Source organism: Leiobunum rupestre, chromosome 6 (assembly GCF_980474605.1).
Source record: "Leiobunum rupestre chromosome 6, qqLeiRupe1.1.hap1, whole genome shotgun sequence".
Taxonomy (NCBI): Eukaryota; Metazoa; Arthropoda; class Arachnida; order Opiliones; family Sclerosomatidae; genus Leiobunum; species Leiobunum rupestre.
The window spans coordinates 38,498,938-38,525,749 of NC_143389.1; the positions used below are offsets into that span (position 1 = coordinate 38,498,938).

Genomic DNA, 26,812 nt, shown 5'->3' on the forward strand with positions numbered 1-26,812 from the left:
TTACGAAATAAACGTAACTAATAGGTCCATTGTTAACAAATGATGAATTATACCGAATGAATGAGGGTAATTTGGGACGTTCATATCACTGGGTAGAGCCTAAATAATTATGCCTCCCCTTCAAAGACATTCCAACCCAATTTCTGGCAAATTTTAAAACATAAATCTCTATTTTGGAAAATATTCTACGCGTTTCCAACCTCCGCATATGGTTCCCTATATTTACCAATTAATAAGATGCAAATTAATTTCGGCCAAGCGGAGCTGACGCGTGCCAAAGAAATCGCTTCTTACGATTTCTATTTTTCTCACTCGTGCTAATTAACATTTTTACCACCTACCACGATTACGCTAGTGCTAAAAACCTATTCCCAGTACTTCGTATAAATGAAGCTATTTAAAATACAACGACGTGCCTAAGAACTGGTATTTTATACGCCTCTTTATAATGGGAATAATTAGTTTCGTAGTCACGTAAGCTTCGCGAAAGTCGAGTACGCAAAAAAATACTAATCGGAGACAATGCAAACAGTGTCGCGTGATACGGTAAATTTCCGAATAAAAACGTTTTTCGTTAGAAATATTGAGGTACTGAAAACGGTGATATATTGCTATCGAAAAAAGAGGTATCATGACTAAGGAAATTAAATCTATGGGTTTCTAAGAGAATAGGAGTTTGTTGCGATCTGCGCGGGTTCATAAAATAGACGTGAAATTGAATTTGAACTTATAATTTTTAGACCGGATGTAGGTCAAAGGCGTGAATACATATCGAAAAGCGTTTAATTTAGAACGTACAGCCAGACGTTTTCGATTTAATTTCACTTATAAGTCATTGTTCAGGATACGGGTCACGATTTCAATTTCAGATATTCAAGTTTGGGTACAGGTAAAAGTTAAAACTTTCTCACGCACCATATTTGACCGATTTCAAAATTCATTTTGCACGTGAAAATACTTCATGTTACGGTATAAAATACGGGTAAATACGCCTGCCGGAGGCTGTGTTGGTCGCCAAAACGTAGAATAGCGGGGATGGAACAAAACCAGACAGATAATCAAGACACTCTTTACCTTCGGGCGTGGGTCCGTCCTCTTCGTCTTGGTCATCGTTAACGTGTCCGTTTTCGGAATCACCATTCCCCTTTAGGTGCAACAGATCCTGGTACTCCTTTTCCTCGAGGTAATCCTCGAGGTCCCTCTGGCTGAGTGTGCCCATGGGCTGGCAACGCTTAAACACTACTAGATTATCAGCGTACTCTTCGTCGTCAAGCACTTCTTCTCGCGAGAGCTGAGAAGAGAAGTTACAATCTCCCGAAACGGTCTCGCGTTCGGCGCTCGGTCTGACCTGAAACAAAACGGAGTAATGATAAATAAAATACGACTTCTACATCAACGAATCATAAAAAAACTGTTCCGGCGGTGTCGCCCCCCTCCGCCATCACCTTCTTTCGCGGTAATGAAGTAGAAGGTTACATAATTCGGAACACCATACGCGGCAAAGTGGTACGCAGCGACGCCAAAAGAGCGAACCCCGAAAATTAAGAGAACCTGTCATTAATGGGACGCAATCTTTATAAGCAGATAAACATTTATCACGATACAAAGCGACGCGGCGGTAAAAGCAATTATTAGAGCCAGATTCGTGGAAATGTATACGCGAATTGCGCGTCCACTGACAGATCAAACTCTACATTCGCAACAGCTTGGGTTATGACGTATGACTGTGTAACCATGTCCCCGTTTACGCAGTAACTACGCACTCTCAACTATTTCTAAGCCTCGGTTCAACAGCAATCATTTATTAAACGGAAAAGTCGGAACTTCGCGGAAACATACCGTTTGATAAAATTAGCGTACAGGATAAAAAACAACGCGGTTAACTGAACGAATGCCGTCGCATAAAGAAATTGAATCGCGTAGATTTAATCCTCCAATTTCACTAAAACGAAATTTTATCGTTTTGTCTTATCACAGCCCTCCTGTTGGTTGTTTAACAGATAACGAAGCTTTTTACGTTTGGAATCCCGCACGAGATTATCAATATAGTTATAGGTATAATTCTTCACTGATAAGCGAAGAACCACAAAGTGAACAATATGGTTCCGCGATTCGTAAACGAAATTTGCAACCAAATAGTAGTCAATATTTCTTAGTCACTCGTTATTCTCACTCATCCAAATGCACGCAACACTCCGAAAGATAAATGGCAATCCTCGACGTAACTCGTAACTACTAACTAACCTAACTCGAGTATCTACCACGTGCTCCAATAACATCGTAGTTTACTCATTTTTAAGAGTTAATCCGAAGATCAACATTGGCAGTAATACCAGCTCTACTTTATAGCCCACATATAATATATCAAGCTGAAACGCTTTTAGATTAGATACGGCGGCGCTAGTCACCTCATTATAAACAAGTAGCTGGTAGAAGTAAAATTAACAAACTTCAATAAACACGAAACACTTTGAACCAAAACAGCGAATGGTATTGACCACGTCCTTTCTCGAGTAGGCTAGCACGCCGAATACGCGAATACCTTTTCTTCCATCGAAAAGTCTCTTTTCTCTCTTACTTTATTACAAGCAGGTGGAAACCGTAGTAAAAGTATTTACCCAGCGGCAGATTGGAGATTACGAATAGGCCTCTTTAACGAACAATCACCTGACGGTAAAATATAAGTTTAATAACTTATATAAAATAACAAATACACCCATTGATCCAACTGTTAGGTAAGGTACAAATCTTATTCGCGTTTCCCACGCGTGGAATTTAAGAAAAACGCCATTATCAAATTCGCCGCTTCAACAATATTAAATAAAATATAATGGCGGTCCCCTTAGAGTACAAAATGAATAGTAAATCGAAATAGTGGCCAGACACCGGCCGACCTATTGTGTTAAAAGGCGCAAGAGCGTTGAACCATGTTATGGCTTCTTCCGTTTTATTTGAGGGGAGCTAACACTGAGGAGAGGTTCATTTTAATATCGAAGCCCCAGTGTTGATTTAATTTAGCCTTAAGCTAAAAAATACAAAAATTTGTAATATAATTTCGTCTTTCCAAATGATGAGATAATTAAAGTCGACATAAAATTAAAAGGTACGTACAGCGAAACAAACACGCTGCCGGTGTTTCGAAACTCAAATAATTCTGACTGTATAATTAAACGCGAACGGGTTAAGGTCTACTTAAACAAAAACGTTTTTCTTCTTCAGACACCTCAAGTATCATAATTAACGTAGTTGCGTATTACGGATGTTAATGTATTTTTCCAATAAAGAAATTACATAGTTGTTAGACGGAGATACATCCGTATATATAACTCGTTAATGTTCATACTCGGTAGAAAATGTATTCCAGTTAAATGTGAATATTTATAATTTAAATAAAATGGAACATCGGTTATTTCGGAAATTTACGCTCTGTATAGGTCGAAAATTAAGTTTATTAGCTATATCAGAGTTTGATATTACTGTTTTTCTAAATTATTTTCTAAATTACTAGAATTTGTTTATTTAGCTTTTCGAAAAATAAGGTCTGTGGATACAGCGGAGATAAAATTTCCATTGAAATGGTAAGATTAAAACGCGTACCTGACAAGAAAACCCAGAGTTGGGAAGTTAAATTAACCGGATATATCATTTGAATAAAAATGGCGTATTTCTTTAGCCCAAAAAATTCAAATTCGCAAAATAAAGAAACCCTTTGTATCATATCTAGGTAAGATACATATTTCAAAACGATATAGTACTTTTATATTAAAAAACCCATTCTTAAAAAATTTCCAAATGCGCTTTAGAAATAATAGCGGGACTGATTTAGCATATCTACGTATCATTCGAGTTACCTTAAATTTTTTGAAAGCACTTATTAAACAAACAGGATAAAACCACTTTCTGAGAAGTAGAAAAACTATCCATTAAAGATTAATTTCTAATGCCATAGACGAGTTTTGGGTTGTTAACTATACACGCTTATTAACTAGACAATTAGTAATTTTATATTAAATTAAATGAACTAGGATTTTGGCCCGAAATAAAAAAAAGAGTACTATAATTTGTCTCAGGAAATAAAAACCGCCGCTTCCATTTTCAAGGTCAAGGGCAAATTAAATTATTACCTGTTAAATTTCGGCAGTAGCGTGCAATTAAACCGAGACTACAAAAATTACAAATTACTAACGCGAGCAGATCCAGTTTATCAATGAATTTCGGCCGAAGTAAAAATAAAACTTCCACGTAATAATATACTGCTGAAAAATTGACAGGTAATTTAATAGTAAATTAAGCAGTTGTCGAGCTCAGTAAATTGTTTGAATGAGATTCATTTTATCAAACGGTGGCTGATAAACAGAGTCGGGTACAAAATTTACTCCATTTAAATATGCGCTATGAAATATTTCTTTGTTACACGATTTCATTTCGGTAACGAAATTTAATGGGAACGTACCGAAATGTTCCTATTATTTGCGGCGGATGTCTCAAGGATAAATCTGAGACAAATTTATGTTAAGATGGTTAAGGAAAGATGTCTCAAATTGGTCTGACCGTCTGATAACCATTTGTACGTAACAAAAGAATAACAATGGGTCATTTTTTGTTCCATTGACGTAAAGGAAATTATTAACGCAGTAGGCCAGCACCAAAACACGTGGTTATAAACACGCGTCAAAGAAATACCAAATTGTATTCACCAGGTTAAGAGGTTACAACAAGGCTTATAGTTAAACATTGAATATTTTCTCCACTTCGCACTCTTAAAGGCAACAGTCTATTGGGGAGACAAAACGTACCTTAATGGGCACAAACAAAACGAATTCACAGAGATGTGAAACTTAACTTCGTCGCAACGGATACATTGCTACAGAACAGTCAGCACGCGCGACTCGCACGACCAATAATATTGGGCAACGCGAAATACACAAGTTTGTACCGTTGACAATCGGAGACAAACCGTAATAACGGTTCAATTCTACGGAGGAAATGAGAATACGCGTTTCGGTTCGAAAAAAAGGCGAAATCACTCATTTCCGTGGGGGAGCAAAACTACTTTCATTATCTAAGTGGCCAGTGTCCTTCTGCTGTAGTTTCGGATGGGTGGTCGTCCACATCAAACCACGACAGCATTTAACTCGTATTCGGTTGATTATTTTATCCGATTGACTGTACAGCGAACGGGGTTTGTCCGCGGTTCCTTACTAGCGAACATTAGCGCGCTAAAAGCAGCGTGACTTGATTTCAGTTCATTATTAGGCGCGGCTCGCCACCAGCGTTTTTCTGGTCCAAGAAATCGCGCGACATGATTTATCGGAACCCGCGGCTCATTCAATTCGTAAGCGCCGCTTCTAGTGCCTATAGTCGTTGAGCGAGCGACTTTGCAGTCTGAATGGGCTGGACCCGATTTCTAAATCTATCAATTTTAAATACCGGTTATGTTTTAAAATATTAATGAACGCTGTCTTAACATTTATACAAGTAGTTCAAGTCGAACGCTACATTTTTCAGTTTCACAGATAATTTGTTTTCAATTGCGCAAGAACGGTAGCTTGAACATGTAAAATTCGAACCCCAAATATTATATTGTCAAAAGTAACATAATATAATATTTATAATGATAGCCATTTTCGCCCATGAGGACTGAGCAATCTCCGCGAATCTTCGGAACTGCCTGGATAATTGAAAAGCTTTCAGCAGAAAAAATATTGAATACAAACATAGAATCGACTTTCGTAAAGCTAACTTCGTTCCAGAAGGTAGATTATTTTCGAATTTGAGACCTAAAAGTGTTTTCAACATGAAAAAAGGCCTGACCTTGCTCTAACCTATTGTTAACCCACCATTGTGGAAGTGACTAGTTTCGGAAACTTCCAAAATCGCGATCGATCTAAGAGATTATATCATAAACCGAAACCGTTCACCGTTATATTGATAGTCATCTGTTACGCGAGACATTAAACTTATTTAAACAACGATAAAGAACGATTGAGTGCTTATAAAATGTTATTTCAAAACCGTAATGACTAAATGTCAAACCACCTGCCAAAAATTAAGACTTAAGCTATCTCTATACATAAACTTTGGGTAATTGAACTTTGAATAGACGTCATTTACATAAACGTTAAGGTACATTTAACAAACGCAACTCTAATAAAATAGCGCTCGCAAACAGATAAAATTAAGCAGCGTTATAAGCGATATTATTATTTGATGGAATTATACGATGGAAGTTAGCGTACCGGAAATGTCGTATTGTGGTCAAAACTGCGCCTTCCATCCCTGACAGCGATATCTTCCGACCTGAAGCCGCTCCAGGACACGCAACGAACCAATTCCCGTCTGCCTCCACCGTGTTCGTCGTCACCATTCCTGCCAGTACTATAGCAGTCTCCGAAACCAAGTACTTGCGAATTCCTTCGCAATCCTCCGAGGAAGAACCAATGCACGGCGTGTTGGAAAGGAAGAGACGAAGTCATCTTTCTCTTAATCCAGTCGACTTCCGAACATCAACCAATAGTTGTAACGGGAAAAGAACTAAACGCGACACACACCGCGATTTCGGCGAGGCGTTACGAGGATTCCAAGAGCGGAAAAAAACCTTTGTCACCAAATTACCCAATTCCTTAGTAAGAATTAAGAAGGTTAACAAAAAAGGATATAACCTCGGAGAAGGCCGAGGAATAGACAATCTCGTTGATGGTAACAATCAGCGTACGGGTTTTTATTTTCCCCCGCTTTGTTGTTGGATTATAGTAACCAGAAATTAGTTCCGTCAGGTTTTTAAGGAGTATTTCTATTAATTTCTTTGGAAGAAAATTGTCGAAAGAAAAAAAACAACACCACCCAAAACGCGGTATATCTTTAAATACGCCGTTTTATACAAAGGAAGGACGCAAAGTCGCGCAATTTTGGCGAACACAAAGAACGCGAACGGAATGATATTGGCTGTTAACCAACCGCCGCCGCCTCCTCTTCGACGAAATTTAAGGACGACCTTCGAAACCTCCAAAAAATTAATAATTCAACTCGACCGTCGTCGTTAAGAGAAATTTTCTAACGAGATTCTTTTAAGGTGGAGATAAAAACACCATCTCCATACTTTAATCCTTTTCTGGTCGTGAAAAATAACATCAGTGGCTGACAAAATTTTCATTACCAAGTACTTCGCCTTCCCTGGATGACAATGATAACGAAGACACACGTGATTTGCGAAGACGGAAAGAATTTTAGCAAATTTCCTGTACAATACGTCTACCTTTCGTCGTAAAACAATTGGTAAGGAATGAGTTAATCCAAGATGACCGATGTTAAAAAATCCTCATGACTGTAGGAAAAATGGTCACTTATCACCGATGCCATAAACACACTTTATAAGAAGGTTTTACTCGTACAAGCCGAACCACGATCGGGTTGTAATAATCCAGTAGCCTAAAGGCTCAAGCGCGCAGCCACGACCGTTCTCAGTATACGGGTTGTAAAACAGTCGAAAACCGAACGAATAATAAAAAGATCTTATTCGATGCAAAAATATGTTTCATAAAAATGTAATATCCAGATTGGGGTAAGACCAGTGACCGGAACGGGTGCTCGTAAGCAACAACTTCGCGGCAGCCAGAAATTGCCTTTAATACGAATATGGGTACCGGTATCCAATTTGATGATAACGTGGAGGAAATATTTTTTTAACCCGGCGCGGCAAAATAAAAGAACGAACCACGTGTACGCGCTTATAAAGATGATGGACCCGGCAAATTGATGGTGCGCCACTAAATGATACAGAAGACGAGCTATTGAGAAAACTTATTTTCTCTTCGCGATTTTAGTCGATTCCTGGTCGGAATTCATTAGCCCACTTCCCCCTTTCAAGCCACCGCCAGCTCATCTCTCTTCCTTTTTCATCTTCGGAGGAATTATATTATCTTTCTCACCCGGGGCGTCCGATTTCGGTAACCAAGCGAACTCGGTTACCTCGAGGCACCCGCCGTCGTGACCAGTCAAACATTCAGTCTATTAGTATCAATTCAAAAAAAATTTGACAAACTAGAAATTTCAGTTTAAAATATTACACCGTTAATTACCGAAAAACACAGGGTTGACACAAAATTTTGGGATTTAAATTCCCTGACTATTCCCCGTTTTCCCTGACCATTTTAAGAGATTATCTCTGACTTACTTTTATCAGAAGTTAAAAAACTTAAATGGACTTATATAAGGTTATTGCAATGTTGAAAAAATTAGCCAAACTTTCAAAGAAATAAATGATAATTACAGAATTTGACTATTCCGTTTTCCCTGACCATTTTAAGAGATTATCCCTACAGGTTTTTTTAAGGCCAAAATTTTTATTTTATATTTTATCAGAAGTTAATAAATTTAAATGGACTTATATTTCAATAAAAACGTTATTGCAATGTTGAAAAAATTAGCCAAACTTTCAAGGAAATAAATGATAATCATAGAATTTTTCATAGACAGGCGCGTAGGAACGTTTTGGATTAAGGGGGGTACAGCTTGGATGCTAAATTTGGCGCCCCCTCATCAGCATCCTTTTTGCGCCCCTTCTAAAACAATGTGGCGCCCTTTTCATACCCCTTTGGCGCCCCTTTCCAATTTCATTGTACCCCTGTCCATAGATCTAAAGTAAAATGACATTCAAAAAGTGTCAAGATAAAATATAATTCCCTGACTTTTCCCTGAATTTTTACAAATTCTTTAAATTAACTGACTTTATCGGCCCATTTTTAAATTCCCTGACTTTTCCTGACATTTTAGGCCCATTTTTAAATTCCCTGACTTTTCTCTGACGTGTGGCAACCCTGAAACACTTTCCTAATAAGGACATTTTCCCCGACCTTTTAAAGGACAAAATGATAAAACGTTGTTTTTACTAAAACAAAATTTGTATCGCAACGTTGGAATTAAAATGTCTATATATTCCCAAAGCGTTGAAAGAGCTAAATAAAAATAGCTGGAGATGTCACAGAATTAAAGTAAATGTACATTTTTAAAATGTTTAAGATAACTTTAAATTCCTTCAATTTTTCCTGTTTGAATCAAAAACTTTTATCGTAAAAGAACGTATATATTTTTTTATCAGCGGAACCAAATTGAATACTTATTTTTCACTCTCTAAATTAGATTATGTTAATTCAACAAAACATTACACGCGCCACTTATGGGAATCGTAGTTCGTATGGAAATTTTTTCAATAGTTTTATCAGAAAGAAATTTTTTTATCGTGCGTTTTTCTAAAATCATTATCTCGAAATGAGGTTTGACGCATAAAGGGTTTCTCCAATAGCAGAAACTCCTACACACACGTATATAGCATATAAAATTAATAATCAGCTAGGCTATTGCTAATACCCAAGGCCAAATCAAATAACGACTTTTATTGCCATTAAATCAGGTGGCCGGGTTACAACGTGTAGGAGGGTGGTGGCAAGCCCTTCATGCCACGCGAGCCAACAGCTCCATACACTTACTATTACCGTTAACCTTTAAGTTTTTAAGGAAAGGGGAAACCGAAGAACTCGGGGAAATACCCTTTTAATGTAAATTATATTTTGCTTTCTTCCATTCGGATTTTTTTTCATTGTTTTTTTTAAATTGGTTAATAATTTACGTGTAGTAAACTAAAATTAATTATTCGATTAATTAAATTAATCTTAAATTAAAATAATATTTGTAGTTTTGTTTAATTTAGTTTGCTATGAGTTCGCAATAACTATAGAACCACCTTTTGTACATTTTCTTATATACATTACAGTATTATAGAGAATTTTAATCAAATGACATTTTGAAAAGAAAATCGATAATTATTCGATGAACTAAATTAATCTTAAATTTAAATAGCGCTAGTAATTTAGTTTGCTCCGAATTGGCATTACTATAGAACCACCTTTAGTTCATTTTCATAAATGTATTGTAGTTCAGGGCCTCCACTCAAATCTTCAATTTTTTTATAGGAAAAATAGGATTATATTTCTAAAAATATAGGATTTTATAGGAATATAGGACCTCTGGGGGCCCTGGTAGTTTAATAAGCGATTTAAATCAATGGATTTTTTTGAAAAGAAAATAAATTTTATTTAGGTCTTGATTTCAAATCAGACAAAACTCGAATAAAAATTGACACTTTTCGGTAGAAAACATTTAAAATAGAGAGTTATCTGCGAGAGATTTGTCGATGATGTAAATTCCGATTCTAAGTCGAGTCGAACGTATCAACTAATACCCTTAATTAGGCAGTTCTCGGAGGCCTTAATTCTCAAATTCGCCGGAAAAGGTCAATCACGCCCGCGCACTCCCCTGTTCCTCAAAAAGAACTCTTCTACGAATTAAAATAACGCGAAGTGAACGTATTGCACCAGCGATATGGCCCGTTTCACACGATTCCCAAAACGTTATTTACGATAAAGAGAGTTGAGGGAGAATTAATCGAGATCGCTTAAATGACTAGCGCACGTAGCGCTTCCCCCACCCCTTTATTTCATAATAGTTGAGACCGCCAACGAACAGAAGAGCGAGTACAGGAATTTTAGTTCAAGACGAAAAGATGAGGTTACGATTTAAATAAAAGATGATAGAACCCGTCCTATAACGAATGACGCATTCGTCGTATCATTTACACTCGCACAATCTGGCCACCCTCGTGACAATGGCCGATATAATCGTTTAAGAAATGCAAAGATTATCCGCGTGAAACGCACTTTCTCCAACAACGGTCGTGACGGCATTCGCACGAGCCAAGACCGCGATACTGCAAGCGGGTCACGGACACTTTTTGACCAATGACAATAATAACTCTAGCCCCCAGAAAGAGCGAAGGAGAACAAAGTTCTTTGGGTCAGGTCGTTGAATGGCTAAAAGTTAAATTTGACAACCTCAATACTGCTGGCTGGATAAAGAAAAACCACCTCCATTTTATGAAACTAATTTATCTCCAGTTAAAATTAATAGACCAATTATAATTTAAGTCTGATACAGAACTATTTCATTTGCATATTATACCATAGATACAATTACATTCAAATTACTAGGTATTTCGCAACATTACATTTATTCTATTTATCGCATACCTAACGTACGGAAGAACCAGGCTCGGCAAAGCACCATTGTTTACTGTTGATATAATAAATCTCGAACAAAAATCGACCGACCAAGTATTTATACATTTATACATTAACAACCCCCCCCCCACCCCCCCACCCCCTTATCTCTACAAATACAAATACAGGTAGCGCTGGAGTCAAAATAAAGATCCTACAATTCAAACAAACTCACAAGGAGAGTACCCGAGGTGTTTATTGCCGATTTAGTTCAAAGTCGGCCGTAATGTGGACCTATAGAGTGTTGTCGTCTGATACGATTTTGAAAACTTGTAACGTCACAGCTGTAGTGATAATAGTGGCCGCCATGACAGTTACCGTTTTTTATCAATAGGCAAATTACAATGGTGACGTCGCAGGGTTTCAGACGACAACACTCTATATGAGATATGAAATTTCCCAAAAGGAGACGTTGCATTGTTAATCAGTTTAAACTAGTCTAGAGGTTTAGTTTTACTTTTAGATGCGAAAATGTCGCTTTATTTCAATTTGTAAGCAATATATAAGACTAATCATGGAATTAAAACTTTATTTTTTTTCAACGAGTTTCCCCCGGAAAGGCAGCGGGGGAGGGGAACTCGTCACCGGCGCGAGCTTCAACCTCGTTGGAAGCCGTCGGTTTTAGGGAAACTGATTTGGTTTGTTTTAGATGGAAAAAGCTGATTTTTCGAATATGATTACAGTCATTTCCCTAAGTATAAACAAGATTGTATTTATGCTAAGGCAGACTGACGATGTTGATACTATTTTTATCGTAGCTGCCAATCCTCCTCCTACTCGAAAGTAAGCCCTAAGAAATCCAAATCAGCCCGGTTTCTCTTCCGACGCAATTGAGGACTGTGACGTTTCCCCCTTCGCATGCGCAAATTTCGACCATGATGCCCGCCGATCATAGCTGCACGGGCTCGTCTCAATTTCGAGCTAAATTGCGAGTTTGAGACCGAGCCCTTTTAAATTTCATTCAATCACGAGCATTCGAAAAAATAAAACCATTTTAAGCACTACCCGAGAACAAGAATTATATTTTCTAATTTACGAGCTGAGACGGGACCCATCATTGCTTTGAGACGAGACCGAGTTCGAGTCCCTAAAATAGTTGAAAAAATAGTAAGTTCTTAAGGATACGATCTCGAGATGAGCCCCAGTGAATCAGTACGAGCTTGAGATCGGTCGCGGATTATTTATACCGAGCCATAAATGTTTTTTGTACGAGCCATAACATAGGTTTGTTTTAAATAAAAAAGTAGAGTGAAATTTGTGCCGAATTGAAGACTCAAAAGGGGTGAGTCCCCTAATATTTATCCCGAGCCCTACTCTCAGACGAGTCCAAAACGAATTGTTTAGGTAAGAAGCACCCGAGACTTAAAAAAATAGGCCTAATTCGTCACGAACTCTCTTGGTAAAGTTCAGTTCGGTTTATGCTAAAAACAGGGTGCCTCGTAGAATTTACGGGCCTTTTTGTAGTAAAACGTCATCGATACGTCACCCGTGACGTAGCAACAACATCAAAACAAGAAGGCCAATGTTACTTTAGAAACACCTATTGAGCTCGAGACGAGACGAGGGAAAAACGTTAAAAACAAATGAGACCGTGGTGAGTCCACATGAAAAATAAAGCCTAACAAGAGTCCGAGAACTAGCCACTTCAAACACTGTCGTTTTAACTGAGTCTGAGCTAAACCTGTACAATATTTTGCCTTAAATTGAGCCAAAGACAGAGCACTTAACGTTTCGGTAAAAAATTTGAGATGAGCCCGAGTCCAACTCGGGCCGTGCAGTCTTGCCGCTATTATCTCGACTTTTTCCATTTAATAGTTACTTTCACGGCCAAAATAAGCTTTGAAATCAGTCAATAGTTTTTTTTTATTAAGTGACGTGGCCTTCTTGTTTAATTGTGGCTTGTACGTCACAATCTTTTACTATTACAAGTCAACAGTCACTTTTTCTGGCGCGCGTGCAGAGAATATACTAATAAAGCTGTATCTTGTGACGTAAGAGTAACAAATTTTATTTTTTACTTTTAATTCATTTTATTTTATAAAACCACTATTAAAGACAAGTTTTTCTCTAACCATTTTGAAAAACCGAGCGGGTGGTAGACGTGGAAGGGGCAACGCCCACCAATCCTTTTCGGGAGGTACGCCAGCATTCCACGTATGGCTTCCAAAAATAAAGAGACGAGGTGGGGTAGCCCAAAAGACGAATTAGCCGAGGCTAAGAGTACGCGAGCACTCGCCACGAATTTTCTTGTAGATTTGCCAATGCTAAAGACGTAATTCATCGCCAGCTTTTAATCGGTAATATTCTTGAATGAAAGACTCGGAAATCAAGGTTCCAGCCGCTAAACATTTAAATATTCCATTCTTTGATTCTCATACAGCGGTAAAACCGTATTTTTTTTTACATGGAAAACCCGGCCTAATGCAATTTTAATACAAAGGTATCGAAGCCCCGCGGCGAACACTATCTTACAAACCAGCGATTTTAATAAAATACAAGTCTTAATGTGAATAAGAAAAATATACCACGTGCCGTATAATAAGCATTAAGTCGTAAGATTATCGAAGCCCTTTAAAGGTAAAAAAATGAAGTATAACAGCCATAACATGCATTTAGGTTTACAAGAATACACGGATAGCATCCTCTTCGCTTCATGATTCCCGGAAGAAAAACCACGCCCCTCCGCCTTTCCTGGTATAATCTTTACCCCTCTCTTCCGGAAAAAAAGAGGGGGGGGGGGGGTGGACTACAGTATGATCATTGTAGGAGGAGAATTCCTCACGGGAATCACGAAAGCAGAGGCTATAGTTGGATCTACGTATTCTCAGTTAGCCTAAATGCATTCTTGGCAGTGGGGACAGCAGCCTTGTTAATGCCGAAACTGCCGTTATGAAATATCAGCTTAATAATTAGTGATGCCGGAGTTATAACGAACTATTATCGCGATTGAGATAGGGTCCGCGTTAAAAAAAACGGGTGCTACTTGTACTCGTCGCTCAAGGTCGCAATTAAATTACCCGAAAAAAAGAGGGCAATGAAAATGAGAATTTAGAACCCAAGTGACTGAAATATTTTACGAGTTTTTCTGTTTATTTCAATAGGCCTATTTGCCAGAAACAAATCTGGCTTCGAAAATCGTCAAAAAAATGATCAAATACAAATATACGCGGCGTATCATTCTCAAATTTTTTTTTTTTAATTGGATGTTTGAAAAACGTCCAAATAACTACGCCTTTCTTCAAAGACCGCGGTGAAACTGGACCGTTCCATCAAAGCCAGGCGAGTAGGTATAGGTTGCTTTTAAAGACGCTGTAATGAGAGTTAGTGCGTTTTATTCCGGTTAAATAGCCAACTTAAGATGGCGAAACTTTTAATTACACCTACGCGAGCATTTAGGGTATCCTGGCACGAAGCGAAACAATGGAAGAGATATGGCTGTTAAGGCGGTAACAGACGTGACTGAAATATAATGAGATGTTTCGACGCGCGCAACGATTTGACGAGTGAAACAAATGATTCCTTGGCAGTCTATTTTTAAACTGGCCTACAATTAAAATACCTCACTTATGCTAAAGTAAAATGCATCCGGTTCAAATAAATTGTATTAATTTTTTGCCACACTAACCAAAATATTATCGACCTCAGACTTACGGTTTTTATTATACAAAATTAACGCGTTAAATATGGTAATTTTTTGTATTTCAACAAACATTTGCTCAATTGCAATTTCGCAACAACGCGCTGATTTTTAGGCCCGTAACCTACAAAACGCGCGGTATAAAAGTTGTTTGACAAGGTTTGTCGTACTAGCTTTTGAACCCCCTCCCTCCTCCCCCAACTGTGAAAACGTAAAAAGGGGGAGGGGTTCGAAATCCCCGATGGATTGGTTTCAAAACACCTGCAATAACCGGCAATCTTTTTACACCGAGGCTTAAAAATTTTAATATACAATTAAGCCGTAACACTCACCCATTTAAACGTCCGAGGAATACACCGCAATTACGTCGAAGAATAAAAGGAATTTCGAACTCGCGAACTAAATAAAACGAAGAATATTTGAAGAGAACTCGTTATTTTTGCGTCTACGCGAGAGCGGCGGTGTAGAATACCGGTGCCGGCGGCCTGAAGCGAATTCTCGGCTTCACGCTCGATTTGAAAATGATACTTCTTTGGCGAATAGCTGCAATTGGCGCGCCACCCGTGCCGGAAATAATCAACTGCCGGTGAATCGTCGTTAATTTTTTTAAATGAAATTATTTTGATTTAAACGTATTTTATTTTTCAGGAAACAACATTTCGTAAGGCGTTTTCCAGCTCCCGATTTTGCGATATTAGTTTTTTCTTTCGTCCTAAAAGTGATTCTTGATGTCGCAAAGTTTTACTGAATTTATGAAAAACATAAATAAATGGTTTTTTTAAGTCATGTTTGTATTTTCTTTATTACATTAGGTGGATATTTTTCGGTTGTTCAGGGATTTTAAATTCTGTGTTGGTTAATAGCTGTGGTCATTTTACCAGATAATAAAGCAGATAATTTTATCAGTTTCTCTCTTTACTCCTAATTTTGAGGAGGAGTAGAAAGTGTAGCTTCTGTCGAGGGGCAGATCACTCCTATTTCGGGTACATACTTAATCGGATTTAATACGATTAAAATATTTAGTCCCATTTCACACAAAATCATTTCTCCCAAACTACTTTTCACCCAATCCCATTTCTCCCAAATCTAATTATCCCAAAAAGATATAAAAACGACATCATACGATTCTTCGAACTTCTAACCCATTTCATGTTAACCAGAACACCAACTGCGATAAACCTACTACTTTAACATCTTAATATATGAAACTTAAAAAAAACTTGTTTTTTTAAAAGATTAAACATGCAATACCAATGTATGCAAATTTAATTTAATTTTTAATCTATTTTGACTTGTTTTTTAAAGATTAAACCAAGAATGTATTTATTTATACTCAGGGAGAATGAATATGTCGAGATTATTTTTAGCGTTTCTCCAATTCCACCCGTTGGGGCCCCCGGTATGCTCCTCCGCTTTAATAAAATCAAATAATACTGAAATATCATTGGTTCTTAAAAATTATGTTTTTCGACGCGATTAACGCTGCTGCGAGGACGCAAAAAATAAGACCCCTTCCTCCCCCCCTTAGCGTGACGGGGTTAGGGCCTCAACGTGTCCGTCTATAGTCTCGACATATTCATTCTCCCTGAGTATAAATAAATACATTCTTGATTAAACATACAATACAAATATTCAAATTTAAGTTAATGCCATAAATAAATAACTTTATGAATTTTGGGTGAAGTGGGAATTGGGAGAAGTGGTTTTGGGTCAAACGGTACCACTCTTATCTTTTGGGTAAAGTGGGAATTGGGAGAAATGGGTTTGGGTCAAATGGGAACATACCGATTAAAATGAAACGTATTAAATCGTGTTAATCGCGATTATATTTTGAATCCGATTTAATCTTGTTAATCGCGATTAAATTTTGAATCCGATTTAATCTTGTTAATTGCGATTAAATTTTTAATCCGATTTAATCTTGTTAATCGCAATTAAATTTTTAATCTGATTTAATCTTGTTAATCTTGATTTAATCACGATTTAATTTCGTTAATCTTGATGTAAATCTGTTTAATCGCGATTTAATTGAATTTATCGTAATTAAATCGATTTTATCCCAATCTAATTTTATGAATATATTTATTTTTTAATCGCGATTTAATCGGCTTAATCACTAACTCCATTTAATCATGACTTGATCGATCAAGGGTGCAAACATAATCTGTGTACTCTGACCTTGATGAATAGTGAAGAATTATTCACTCCACCAGATCAAACTAATAGTTTAATTTAGGGTCAAATTGGTACACCTTTCGTTCCAGAACATACGAAAAGTATCGATCTAATATTAAACCTACCGGTATTTTAAAAGAGCGAATTGACTGGTTTTCCAGATATCTTCGTCTATTATTTTCTCCGTGTACTTTCTCCAGTATCGCATCGATTTTTCATCGTCCACCACCGGAAAGTCAAATTTCAGTTTCGTTACGAAAGAATCTCTTAAAGAGACACCACATTTAAACATTTTGGTCTAGTCATTCTTAATGAAAAGTCTTTTCGTATTTTAAAAATTGGCGTTATTCACTTTAATTGCTTCTTCAGCGTTAAGTATTCTTTGAGAGCTTTAGCTACGTCTATTTCCAGTTGAAGATTCTCACTTTGGACATCTTGGGGCGCGTATTTTGAAAATACACTTCTCAGTAATGCCACGTCAGAGTCATTTTCGATGTTCAAAGCCTTAAACCAGTAAGTCAAAAATGTAAAACCGAGATATTAATGAAATAAAATTATTTTTGGATATACTCTAAAAACTGTGTCCAAACTTTGCACGGCTGAGTCATCTAAAGGATTGACGGCTTCTTTAACAGAATCCTCCAGCAAAAATCCCTAAAAACGCGAAATGTCTAATCATTTTGCGTCTTCGTACAATCTAGGAGGATGGACATACTGGAGGGGAAATATGGGATTCATAGGCCTGGCAATGTGGGGAATTCGGACATAAGATACTAGAGACACCTAGCGGACACCGTAGTCAAAATTTCGTCCGCGTGTTCGTTGGGACTTGGTTAGAAATGCGTGCCGGTTTTAAAATCGTGTTAAAGATTTATTTATTTTGTCTTCAAATTAAATAAACGTCTCCGAAAAGTAGGCAAAATTTATAGAGACAAAACATTCCGCCTATTTTTACGATGGCGCTACGCTCGTATGTCCGAAATTGTATAGCTCTCGCGTTGCCGAAGCTAAAAGAGCGAGTCCGTGATGGGGGAATACAAATTTCTGTTCCAGGTACGCAGTATTATATTCCTAGGTACAATTGGGTGCTTGCTCGTAACGTCGTAGGCATGCGTCATAACTAAAGCCACGTTCACACTAGAGCCTAGCTAAAACTCAGTTTAGGTCGGTTTGTATGCCAGTTTTGACCGCCGACGATAATTGTTGGTTCACACGGGCGAAATCGCTTCACCGGGTTCACCCCGGTTCGCTTATAGCCAAGGCTTAACGCCATTTCAAAAAGAAATTTGAAAATACTAAAATGTATCCCAAAACAATTAGTTAATCGTGTTTACTATACATACAGTAATATTATTGGACATTATTTAGAATTTGATTCCCATTATTTTGGAAAATACGAGCAATTGGACTTCCCCGCCTTGCCGTTTTGAAAGCGATTCTAAGCGAGCGGACTTGGACAAGTTGCTTCCCGAACGCTGGTTTCGAAAACTAGTTATCTAAACGAAGCGATTTAAGGGGTAAGTGTGAACGCGGCTTAAGTACCGCCTGGAAACGGCTGCCATAACATTAATTTAACGACACAGATCACGTGGAAAAACGCCACCCTATCCTGCGAAATAACAACCTGACCGCCATGGGTGTCTTAATGTCATGCCTGACCTCTACCCGAGCGAGCTAGGAATAGTTTCAAGCTGCTCTTACCATTTCTTCGGCAATCATTTTAAAAATTGACTCCATTGGGATGGAATCAATGACGTCGTCGTTAAACGCATCCAAAAGGGGTTCGTCGAAACTTAATGCGTCGTTCTCTAATACAATTAACGAGTTTATGAAAAAAAGATTCGGTATGAACGGTAAATTGTTATGAAAAGGTACCTTCTTCGTCCTTAGGTTTCTCGTTACTTATATAGATTGGACCCAAGTTACTCAGAAAGTCCCTGTCGATAAATAAATGCATATAAGCGCACTGTCATCAAGATACAACGAGAGATGTGCCCCGAGGGGTCGGACATTTACCAAAATCCCGTACACTTTGTCTAAAATCGCAAAATCTTTTAACTCTCTCTATGGTAAATTAACATTGAAATCCCAAAATCACTTCAAAATGTAATAAGAAAATCGCCAAAATCTCTACGAAATCCCGAAATCCCGTACAAAATAATGGCAAGTGTCCGACCCCTCGATGTGCCCTAACAATTTCGGTCTTTCCCACGCCACGTTCAGTATCTTCTCGGCCACGTATCTGTCGGTGTCCAGTACCTTTTCCAGCATAAATTTAGCCTCTTCCTCTTTGGTGAGCCAAACGTCTTTAAACCTTTGCGTTTCCGCCATCTCAACGCGCCATAGCTGCTGTTCCAACGTTTGGATCCGTTCGCGAATTTCCTGGATCTCGTGACGAGTTTTTCGCGTGGTTTTCTCTTCTACCGTTTGTAAATCTTTCAATTCCTTTTTCAGGTCTACCATCGTGTCGTGTAGTTTCGTTCGCGCTCTCTTCTGCTCAACTCTCAGCGACTTGTTTTCCTCCAACTGTTTGCCCAATACTTGGAAGCTGTAATCCAACTTCTCAGTGTTCAAAAGATGAACGCCTCGAATGCGGCTCAGTTCCCGTTGCAGGGCCTGTTGCGAGTACAATAACGTAATTGGCGTGCTACATTAAACGTACAATGAAGTTCTTACGTGCAAATCTTCGTCCAACGAACGTTTCATCCGACGAAAATCGTCAAAGTTGAGCCGTTCGAGATTTTGAACTTCATCTTGATAGTTCAACATCAATTGTTCCCTTTCTCGGATGGCCACAGTCTGAAGCATATTTGTGTAAATAAACGGAAGACAATACAAATAACCAAAATACCTCATCCTCTTTTATCTTGAAAATATTATTTTGCCATTCGTTTTCTTTGATATCCACCAGTTTTTGGTATTCCGCGTCGAAAACAGTCTGAGGTGACATGATAACCATATAGATGACGTCATAAAATATCCGTTTTTCATTTTAAAAGTAGGTGGATACTTTTCGCTTGTTCTAGGATTTCGGAATATGGAGTAATCCTATATGACGTCATTTTACTCCGATTCTTAGATATTGAATAGTTTGAGTCCCTTTTGTGAGGGTCAAAAAGACGTTTTCCCAAAATGTCTGCTTGTGGCAATTTTACCACATTCAGGATAAGCAGACAATATTATCAGGAGCAAAAAAAGGGTAATTCCAATACTCTGACCTCACGGTGCAGAGTAATTCTCTTCACCAAAACAAGCGAATAGTTTAATTCAGTGTAAAATGTGTACACCTTTCGTGCCAGTACAAGCGAAAGTATCCACCTAATATACGCTTACTTGAAGGTGGTTCAATTCCCCGTTACAGGTCTGGCTCAAGGATAGTAGCAACTGGTCTACCCTGTTTGATATTACTTTGGTGTCTTCCTCTTCTCTCTTAATTTCTTGGACATAATCCGTTTCTTTCTTTCGAAGTTCCTACATAAATGCAAATGATTTATCCGCGAAATATAAGAATTAGTTATGTTTATAAGTGCTTACTTCGGAAATGTATTTAATAATGGAATCTTTCTCCGCAAGTAGTTCATCGCAATCTTTCTTAAGTTCCTCTATTTTCTTTGGAAAAAAAGTTATATTGTAGTTTTGTTTCAATTTCAATTAATGTAATTTACATTATGTATAGTGAGGCAATATGTTTCTTTCTTCGTAGACAGACATTTCTTGTATATCTTTCGATAAATTATGAAAGGTTTTAAATAAGAATTGCGATCTAAAAAATTACGCGTGTTTTCCAATTACAAATACCTCGTTGTATCGTTTCTCGGCTTCCAAAGCTTTTGATTCTACCAGACCAAATCTAGAAATAATATTTTGTGACAAAATTCATTATTCATTAAAATATTATGTAATATAAGGCGTTACCTAGAATTTGAACTTTGTTGTTCTTGGGTTTTACGGTAGTTTTCGCGTTCTTCCGCTGCTTTTTGTACGTTATTTACAAATGTAGTCCCATCCAGGTATAATTTCTTCAGAATCTATAGGCGTAATAGTAGAAACAAGAATGTATTTATTTATATTTAGGCATAAATAAATACATTCTTGGTAGAAATTATAAATATAATAAAAGTAGTTAATTATATAATAAAATATTACCTTTTCACTATTTTTTATGGACGTTTCAATTACTTCATATGTTGAGGGATTATTCATTTTAAATATTTCGAAATGCAAGTATTCTTCAATAAATGTATCGCATCTCTTTTGTTACTATTTGGTTTCCATAGTAGCGAAGGGTACCGAGAAACCTGATTTCAAATATTGCGGTTCTATAAACGGAGGCGCCATCTACCATAGAAAAAGAAGACTTAAAAATAGATTTTCACGACTGTAGGCATTTAAAAGTGCGTCGAGATTGTTGTATGTGTAAGTCTTATATTTAACTCTATAAAACGAATTTAAGGTCAGAATTAAAATGTCTTCCTCGGCTAAAGTATTTGTTCAATACGTGGTGGTGCGGGGTGATTTATTGAAACAACAGAACTGGCCCATTGGAGCTGTCATCGCTCAAGCTTGTCATGCTACAACCGCGGTTATGAAACTATTTGCTAATGATCCTAACGTGGAGTCCTACACCGAAGATTTAGACCGTATGCATAAAGTTGTTTTAGAAGCGGCTTCTGAAGATGAACTAAAATCACTTTCGGAAAATTTAAGAACAGCTAATATTGATCACAAACTATGGATTGAACAACCAGAAAACTACGCAACTTGCCTAGCAACTAAACCTTACACTAGAGATGAAATAAAAGTATACTTTAAGAAATTTAAATTGTATAAATAAAACTAATTAAAAACAAATTTGCATTACACATTTGAAGAGCAATTTATTAGTAAATACAAAGACATTATTTCGAACTCTTCGTAGGCATAATGATACCATCGTATTTCTGTTGGAACCATTTCATTGCTTCTTCTTTACCTAATCTGTGAGGATAGCCAATGCGGCCCTTCTTCCTCCTTCGGTGAGCTACATTGAAACCGGGACGACCGAGAACAACGTAGAAGTCCAATCCATAAATACCAATGGAAGGATCGTATTTAATTCCCAAATCAATATGTTCTTGAATACCAAAACCAAAGTTCCCGGTATCAGAGAAGTTTTCCCTTTTCAATTCGTATTCTCGGACCTACACAGAAATTATAAAAAAAACCTTGTTTTCTTAAGAATTGTAGACTCAAAATGACTTAATGCCATAACCCCCGATTTTTTTATTGCTATGTCGTATACACGGTGACCACAGAAAAGCTTTAAAAATTTTAAAGAAATTAATAATCTATTAGAATTAATTTTTTTTGGAAAGTAAAAGAAAATGCTCAAAATATAGTTTCAAAATACTTCTTATGTAAAATCTGCGGGTTTTTTTACGGAATTTAAATTAGTAATTAGTTGAACAAGCAAAACTAGATACTTTATAATCGTGTGGAATTTGCGTCATGAAATTACTGATGTAATAATATTTGAAAAGGTTTTAACTTTTTAGTTTTAGATTTCTATTTACCATTTATACTAAAACACAATTGAAAGAACTAAAAAAAATGCTGAAGAAATTAGAAAATAGTGCTAATATAAGATGACATTGAAAATATCAGAGATGTGGTCACCATCTGTATGCAGATGTAGAAAAATAAAATCGAAGGTCGATTTAGTTCAATAGCGTTGTGCAGTTTTACAATAAGTACAAGATAATTTTTTTTTTAAATAACAGATGTATCTTAACAAAAGTATCACCCTTAGTACGGTGTTGTAAGAGTGGGTTGCAAAGTAAGGATCAATTTAGGCATAAATTAAATTTTTAACAGAAACAGATCAACATTGATGAAGAGTCCTGCCCATATTATGCCAAAATGTGTTTGGAATAATGCAGAAAACAAAATTAGTATACCTTAAGCCCCTTTTCTAAGATTTCTTCCGCTTTTGGTCCTCTGACTGTGCAATGAACAGCAATCTTTTCATTACGCCTAATACCGAAAGATCTTACAGTGTACCTGGCTTTAGAAAACACTGGCTGTTGACCCGTGAGCTGTTCTAACACCTAAAGGACCAAATACAAACAGATTAACTTGAGAGATCTAATATTGCATACATTAATTAAGTTGGTTGATTAATACCTTGGCTGCTCTCGTAAGTTTGTCACCAGATTCTCCCACACAGATATTCAAACACAATTTACGAATTCTAACTTCTTTCATTACATTCTTGTCTTTGTCTTTTGACGGAGCGCGTTCCTCCGGTTTCTATCAAATAGAAAAAAATTAATGAAACACTTTGAAAAAAAAATGACGGACTCGAAATCAAATTCGCAAGGTAAAAACCCCAACTTGCCATGTCCTACTACTACTTAAAAGGTCGGTTATTAAAGCCTTTCGCATTACAAAACCAACACGTCTAAACTTGTTAGCATAGGCCTTGGCGTGATATGGACTTTGAAAACCATTCTATCACCATAACAGAATATTTAAGGAAAATAAGTGAGAGAGAATTTTAATCGACAGAATTAAACCACTAAAATCAAACATTAACATAAAAACTTACTTAAATTAAAGAGGATTGAAATGGATAAACCAAAACAACATACCTTCGCCATGTTTCTGTGGAAATGGGATCAGACCAACGCCTGGCAGCCTGGCAACTCTTAGACTAAGTAGTTCCGGAAATAAGCTACTTTTTCAAAAAAGAAACTGTTTAGAAGAGAACTGTGACCACCAAAATTAATAATCTGATAATGACCACTTAGTAGTTATGTTCAGATTATTAATTTTAGTCTAAACGGTTCCAGAAAATGAAGATCAATAAAAAAAAACTATGCCCAAAAATTATTAATTTCACTAAAACAAAAAATATTTTCTGCTAATATTAAAAAATATTGTACTTTATCGTACGCTCTAACGGATTGATCGAAAAATAGCATACTCAGGAGGTTGCTTATATTATCGAACCACCCACAAATTGGCCCTAAATTATCGATGAGTAAGATAATTATCGTTCTTCTGGCAACGCTAGGACAAGCTACTTCGACCCAGGAGGTGACTCCTGGCGTCAATGTGGCTGCCGCCATAACCACCGTTCCTGGGGTGGCGGAGTGGTTAGCCCTTTCGCTTCGCAGCAAGAGGAGCCGGGTTCGATCCCAACTTGTGGCACTGAGTGAAATCTCGGAACAACTCCTTCCGAGATTGTAAGTTCTCTCCCCGCTGGTTTAAGGGGTTTTCCCTCGAGTTCTTCGGTTTCCCCTTCCATAAAAACTTGTTGAGTTTAACGGTAATAGCATATGTTACATAATTACTCATAAGTATGCCACTAGCTCTATTTCTTCACTAACGGTTGGTTTCACAGATATTGCGTCATCCGTACCCTACGTAATATTTGACGCAGGCCCGTCTTAAGACCTTTTGGGGCCCTGGGCTTAATTATTTTTTAAGACCTTTGAGATCCCCAACGGTGAGCCTTTGTATGTCCGTTGTCTAAATTCAACTACACAATAATCAAACCAAAACTACAGTTAGTCACTCTTTGGTTTTAGCGCTGCCTACGTTAAAATTAACGTAGGCCGCGGTTTTAGAAATTGTTGGTACCTGTGATACGTGATGTGGCGATGAGTCAAATTACTTTAGACGAAACTAAAAGATACATACTATTAAATGAGCATAAATAATATTTAACCAACTAAACCCTTTTCCCTAGAGTAGAGGCTGTATGGCTGGGGGCCCTGGGCTGTAGCCCATTTAGCCCATGCCTTAAGACGGCCCTGATTTGACGTCATATTTGATGTCATATTTGACGTCATAGAATCTCAAATGCCGATAATGCCGTCGCCCAATTAGCTCTACGTCTGATAAACCGACGGCCATTATTTTTGTAAACAAACCGGTTTGAACAACCAAGGCTTAGGAGCTTAAATGAACTACAAATCTACAATATAGTGTCAAGTTCTGTTAATGTAATTAATTTGCAAATTAATGAAGTTTTCGGAGACTCACGTTCTAAAATAAATTTGCATTGTCAAATAAAAGAAGCAGGTTTATTGGAAAAAATAGTTGAAATTCAGGTTGAGCTTTTCTGGCGCATCTACAAGATTGGAGTATTTGCAGATTCTATCATTCTTTTGAGCCTAGGACTAACTCTTCTAGGCTTGATATGGGTTTTAATAACGCTGGTGGAATATCCCACTTCGACGACTTGTTCCATTTTCGGAAAGCGATCACTTATTGATCATTTTCCCCAACCTTTTATTTTTCTAAATTACTCATTATTTAACTTCATCCGCACAAACCGAGCGAGTTTATTAATTTCAATAAAGCTACATTGGGCTGACTAAAATTCCGACGCAAAAAATTCCTTCTCAATTTAGAGGTTTTCCATTGGCTTAAATAAATATGTTAGTAGTCAATAGTGTGTTAAAATCTAACGTAGTCCACCTTTTTACTGGTTCGTGGTGAAACAAACCGTTAGTGAAGATTTTTTAATGGAATAAAGGTACAGTGGTATACGTATGAGTAATTATGTTACATTAGGTAATAGTAAGTGTAGAGAGCTGTTGGCTCGCGTGGCATGAAGGGCTTGCCACCACCCTCCTACGCATTGTAACCCGGCCACCTGAACTAAAGTCGCTCGATGTCTTAGGCGTAAGGTGGTGCCTTGGGTATTAGCCTAGCTGATTATTATTATTATAACCTGTCAATACCGACGTCCACAAACACTTGTAAATACTGCCGCCCCCCTGTCAATATCACCCCGGTAGACACTCCACGCCCCGTCACCGCCTAGCCCATAGCATGCCTCAACCGCCCTCGTGTGCTTCAAGCTGGCGTCCCAGTGGACCCTACTGCCCAGCCGTTTCAACCGTCTTTACCAAAATCCCTTCTGTCTCCCTCCGGCCGTCAGTATTCTCATTCGCCTCACTTAATACGGGTTCTCCTTACCAATTTCTTCACTCTAACACTTTACAATATCCCTGAATTAACCTTGCGCCTACTCTCTAGTGATTTTTCTACTGTGGGGTTAACTGAGACGGGCCTCAAACCTGAGGTTCTGAGTAGTGAGTTCCGGCTCCCACAGTTCTGTGTTTTCCGCCAGGACCACGCTGGTCGGACAAAGGGAGACAATGTTGCTTTGCTAATCCCTACCAACTGTCACCTTCAAAGGGTGTCGCTCCTACCGGACGCCGAAATAACAACCCTCTCCGAGTCCATCAGGCTTGATGTACTATCTTTAAAATGTGTCCTTCCCTCCGTCACCTTCTACATCTGCCTAATATACCGATCGCCTTCGTATGATAATCACCACGCCTTACTAAATCTAATTGACGTCTTTTTTGAACGGTGGGCCTCCGACGCAGCTGTCCCGATTTCCCTGGGCTACTTCAACTATCCGCACATGTCCTGGCCCTTGGAACAAACTGTCCTACCCGCTGACCAAGCCACGAGGTCCTTTCATGCTGCTTGTAACCAACCTTCATATTTCCAAATGGTCACTGACTACACCCGCCTCGGACACCTCTTCGAACGACCTAGTATCTTAAACTCGGTTTTCACCACTGAATAATACTTAGTCTACGACATTGAGCAGTCACCGCCTCTCAGTAAGGTCTGCTCCGCCCAGCGCCGAGATACCCCACTGCCTACGCTGCCTTTGACACTGACTGGACTGTGGCGTTAGAATATAATGATGTAGAGATCTGCTGGAACAATTTTCTAAATATCCTCCTAGTGGGGATTGACCACTACGTCCCGTTTCGGCCCCTCCGCCTGGCTTGCCCTCTGCACAACTCTGCTCGCTTCGCAAAATCGCTGAAGTTCAAGTCCTCCGCATGGCAGAGTAATGTACGCGCCAAATCGTGAA

The 26,812-nt window shown here is 37.9% G+C and overlaps 4 protein-coding genes across 4 annotated transcripts in view; 1 reads left to right on the top strand and 3 right to left on the bottom strand.

Moving 5' to 3' along the window:
* LOC149940845 (rho GTPase-activating protein 28-like) overlaps positions 1–6,476 on the bottom strand; it is a 77,060-nt gene extending 70,584 nt beyond the window's left edge. The window contains exons 1-2 of the mRNA XM_090179380.1: positions 6,240–6,476; positions 1,075–1,348 (exon numbers count right to left, since the gene is read on the bottom strand). Coding sequence (XP_090035506.1) covers positions 1,075–1,348; positions 6,240–6,476 — 511 coding nt within the window. The remainder of the gene's footprint in view (positions 1–1,074; positions 1,349–6,239) is intronic.
* Positions 6,477–15,370: 8,894 nt separating this feature from the next.
* LOC149940847 (dynein regulatory complex protein 1) lies at positions 15,371–20,694 on the bottom strand. Its single transcript, XM_090177160.1, has 11 exons — positions 20,589–20,694; positions 20,458–20,532; positions 20,257–20,394; positions 19,600–19,861; positions 19,118–19,539; positions 18,799–18,860; positions 18,625–18,731; positions 17,494–17,577; positions 17,276–17,427; positions 17,049–17,189; positions 15,371–15,492 (listed from the first exon to the last, which is right to left on the bottom strand). The coding sequence occupies exons 4-11, from the start codon at positions 19,777–19,779 to the stop codon at positions 15,393–15,395; spliced, it is 1,248 nt and encodes a 415-aa protein (XP_090033286.1). The 5' UTR covers positions 19,780–19,861; positions 20,257–20,394; positions 20,458–20,532; positions 20,589–20,694; the 3' UTR covers positions 15,371–15,392.
* Positions 20,695–21,304: 610 nt separating this feature from the next.
* Positions 21,305–21,775, top strand: LOC149940848 (putative peptidyl-tRNA hydrolase PTRHD1). The gene has a single exon (XM_090178698.1). It carries the CDS (start codon positions 21,389–21,391, stop codon positions 21,755–21,757), a length of 369 nt encoding a protein of 122 aa, XP_090034824.1. The 5' UTR covers positions 21,305–21,388; the 3' UTR covers positions 21,758–21,775.
* A 5-nt stretch (positions 21,776–21,780) lies between these two features.
* RpL11 (ribosomal protein L11) lies at positions 21,781–23,651 on the bottom strand. The gene is made up of 4 exons (XM_090178697.1): positions 23,553–23,651; positions 23,086–23,211; positions 22,860–23,009; positions 21,781–22,103 (listed from the first exon to the last, which is right to left on the bottom strand). Exons 1-4 carry the CDS (start codon positions 23,559–23,561, stop codon positions 21,822–21,824), a joined length of 567 nt encoding a protein of 188 aa, XP_090034823.1. The 5' UTR covers positions 23,562–23,651; the 3' UTR covers positions 21,781–21,821.
* Between the last annotated feature and the right edge of the window lie 3,161 nt (positions 23,652–26,812).

Excerpts from the sequence above, each read along its gene's own strand:
- RpL11 (XM_090178697.1), bottom strand. Across the intron at positions 23,010-23,085 it reads AACTTACGAGAGCAGCCAAG|GTGTTAGAACAGCTCACGGG; the intron begins GTATTAATCAAC and ends TTGGTCCTTTAG. Across the intron at positions 22,104-22,859 it reads TCTTAGAAAAGGGGCTTAAG|GTCCGAGAATACGAATTGAA; the intron begins GTATACTAATTT and ends ATTTCTGTGTAG.
- LOC149940848 (XM_090178698.1), top strand. The coding sequence starts at position 21,389 with ATGTCTTCCTCGGCTAAAGTATTTGTTCAATACGTGGTGGTGCGGGGT.
- LOC149940847 (XM_090177160.1), bottom strand. The coding sequence starts at position 19,779 with ATGAGGTATTTTGGTTATTTGTATTGTCTTCCGTTTATTTACACAAAT. Across the intron at positions 18,861-19,117 it reads GCGTGGGAAAGACCGAAATT|GGACTTTCTGAGTAACTTGG; the intron begins GTTAGGGCACAT and ends ATTTATCGACAG. Across the intron at positions 17,578-18,624 it reads AAATGATTGCCGAAGAAATG|GGATTTTTGCTGGAGGATTC; the intron begins GTAAGAGCAGCT and ends TCGCGTTTTTAG.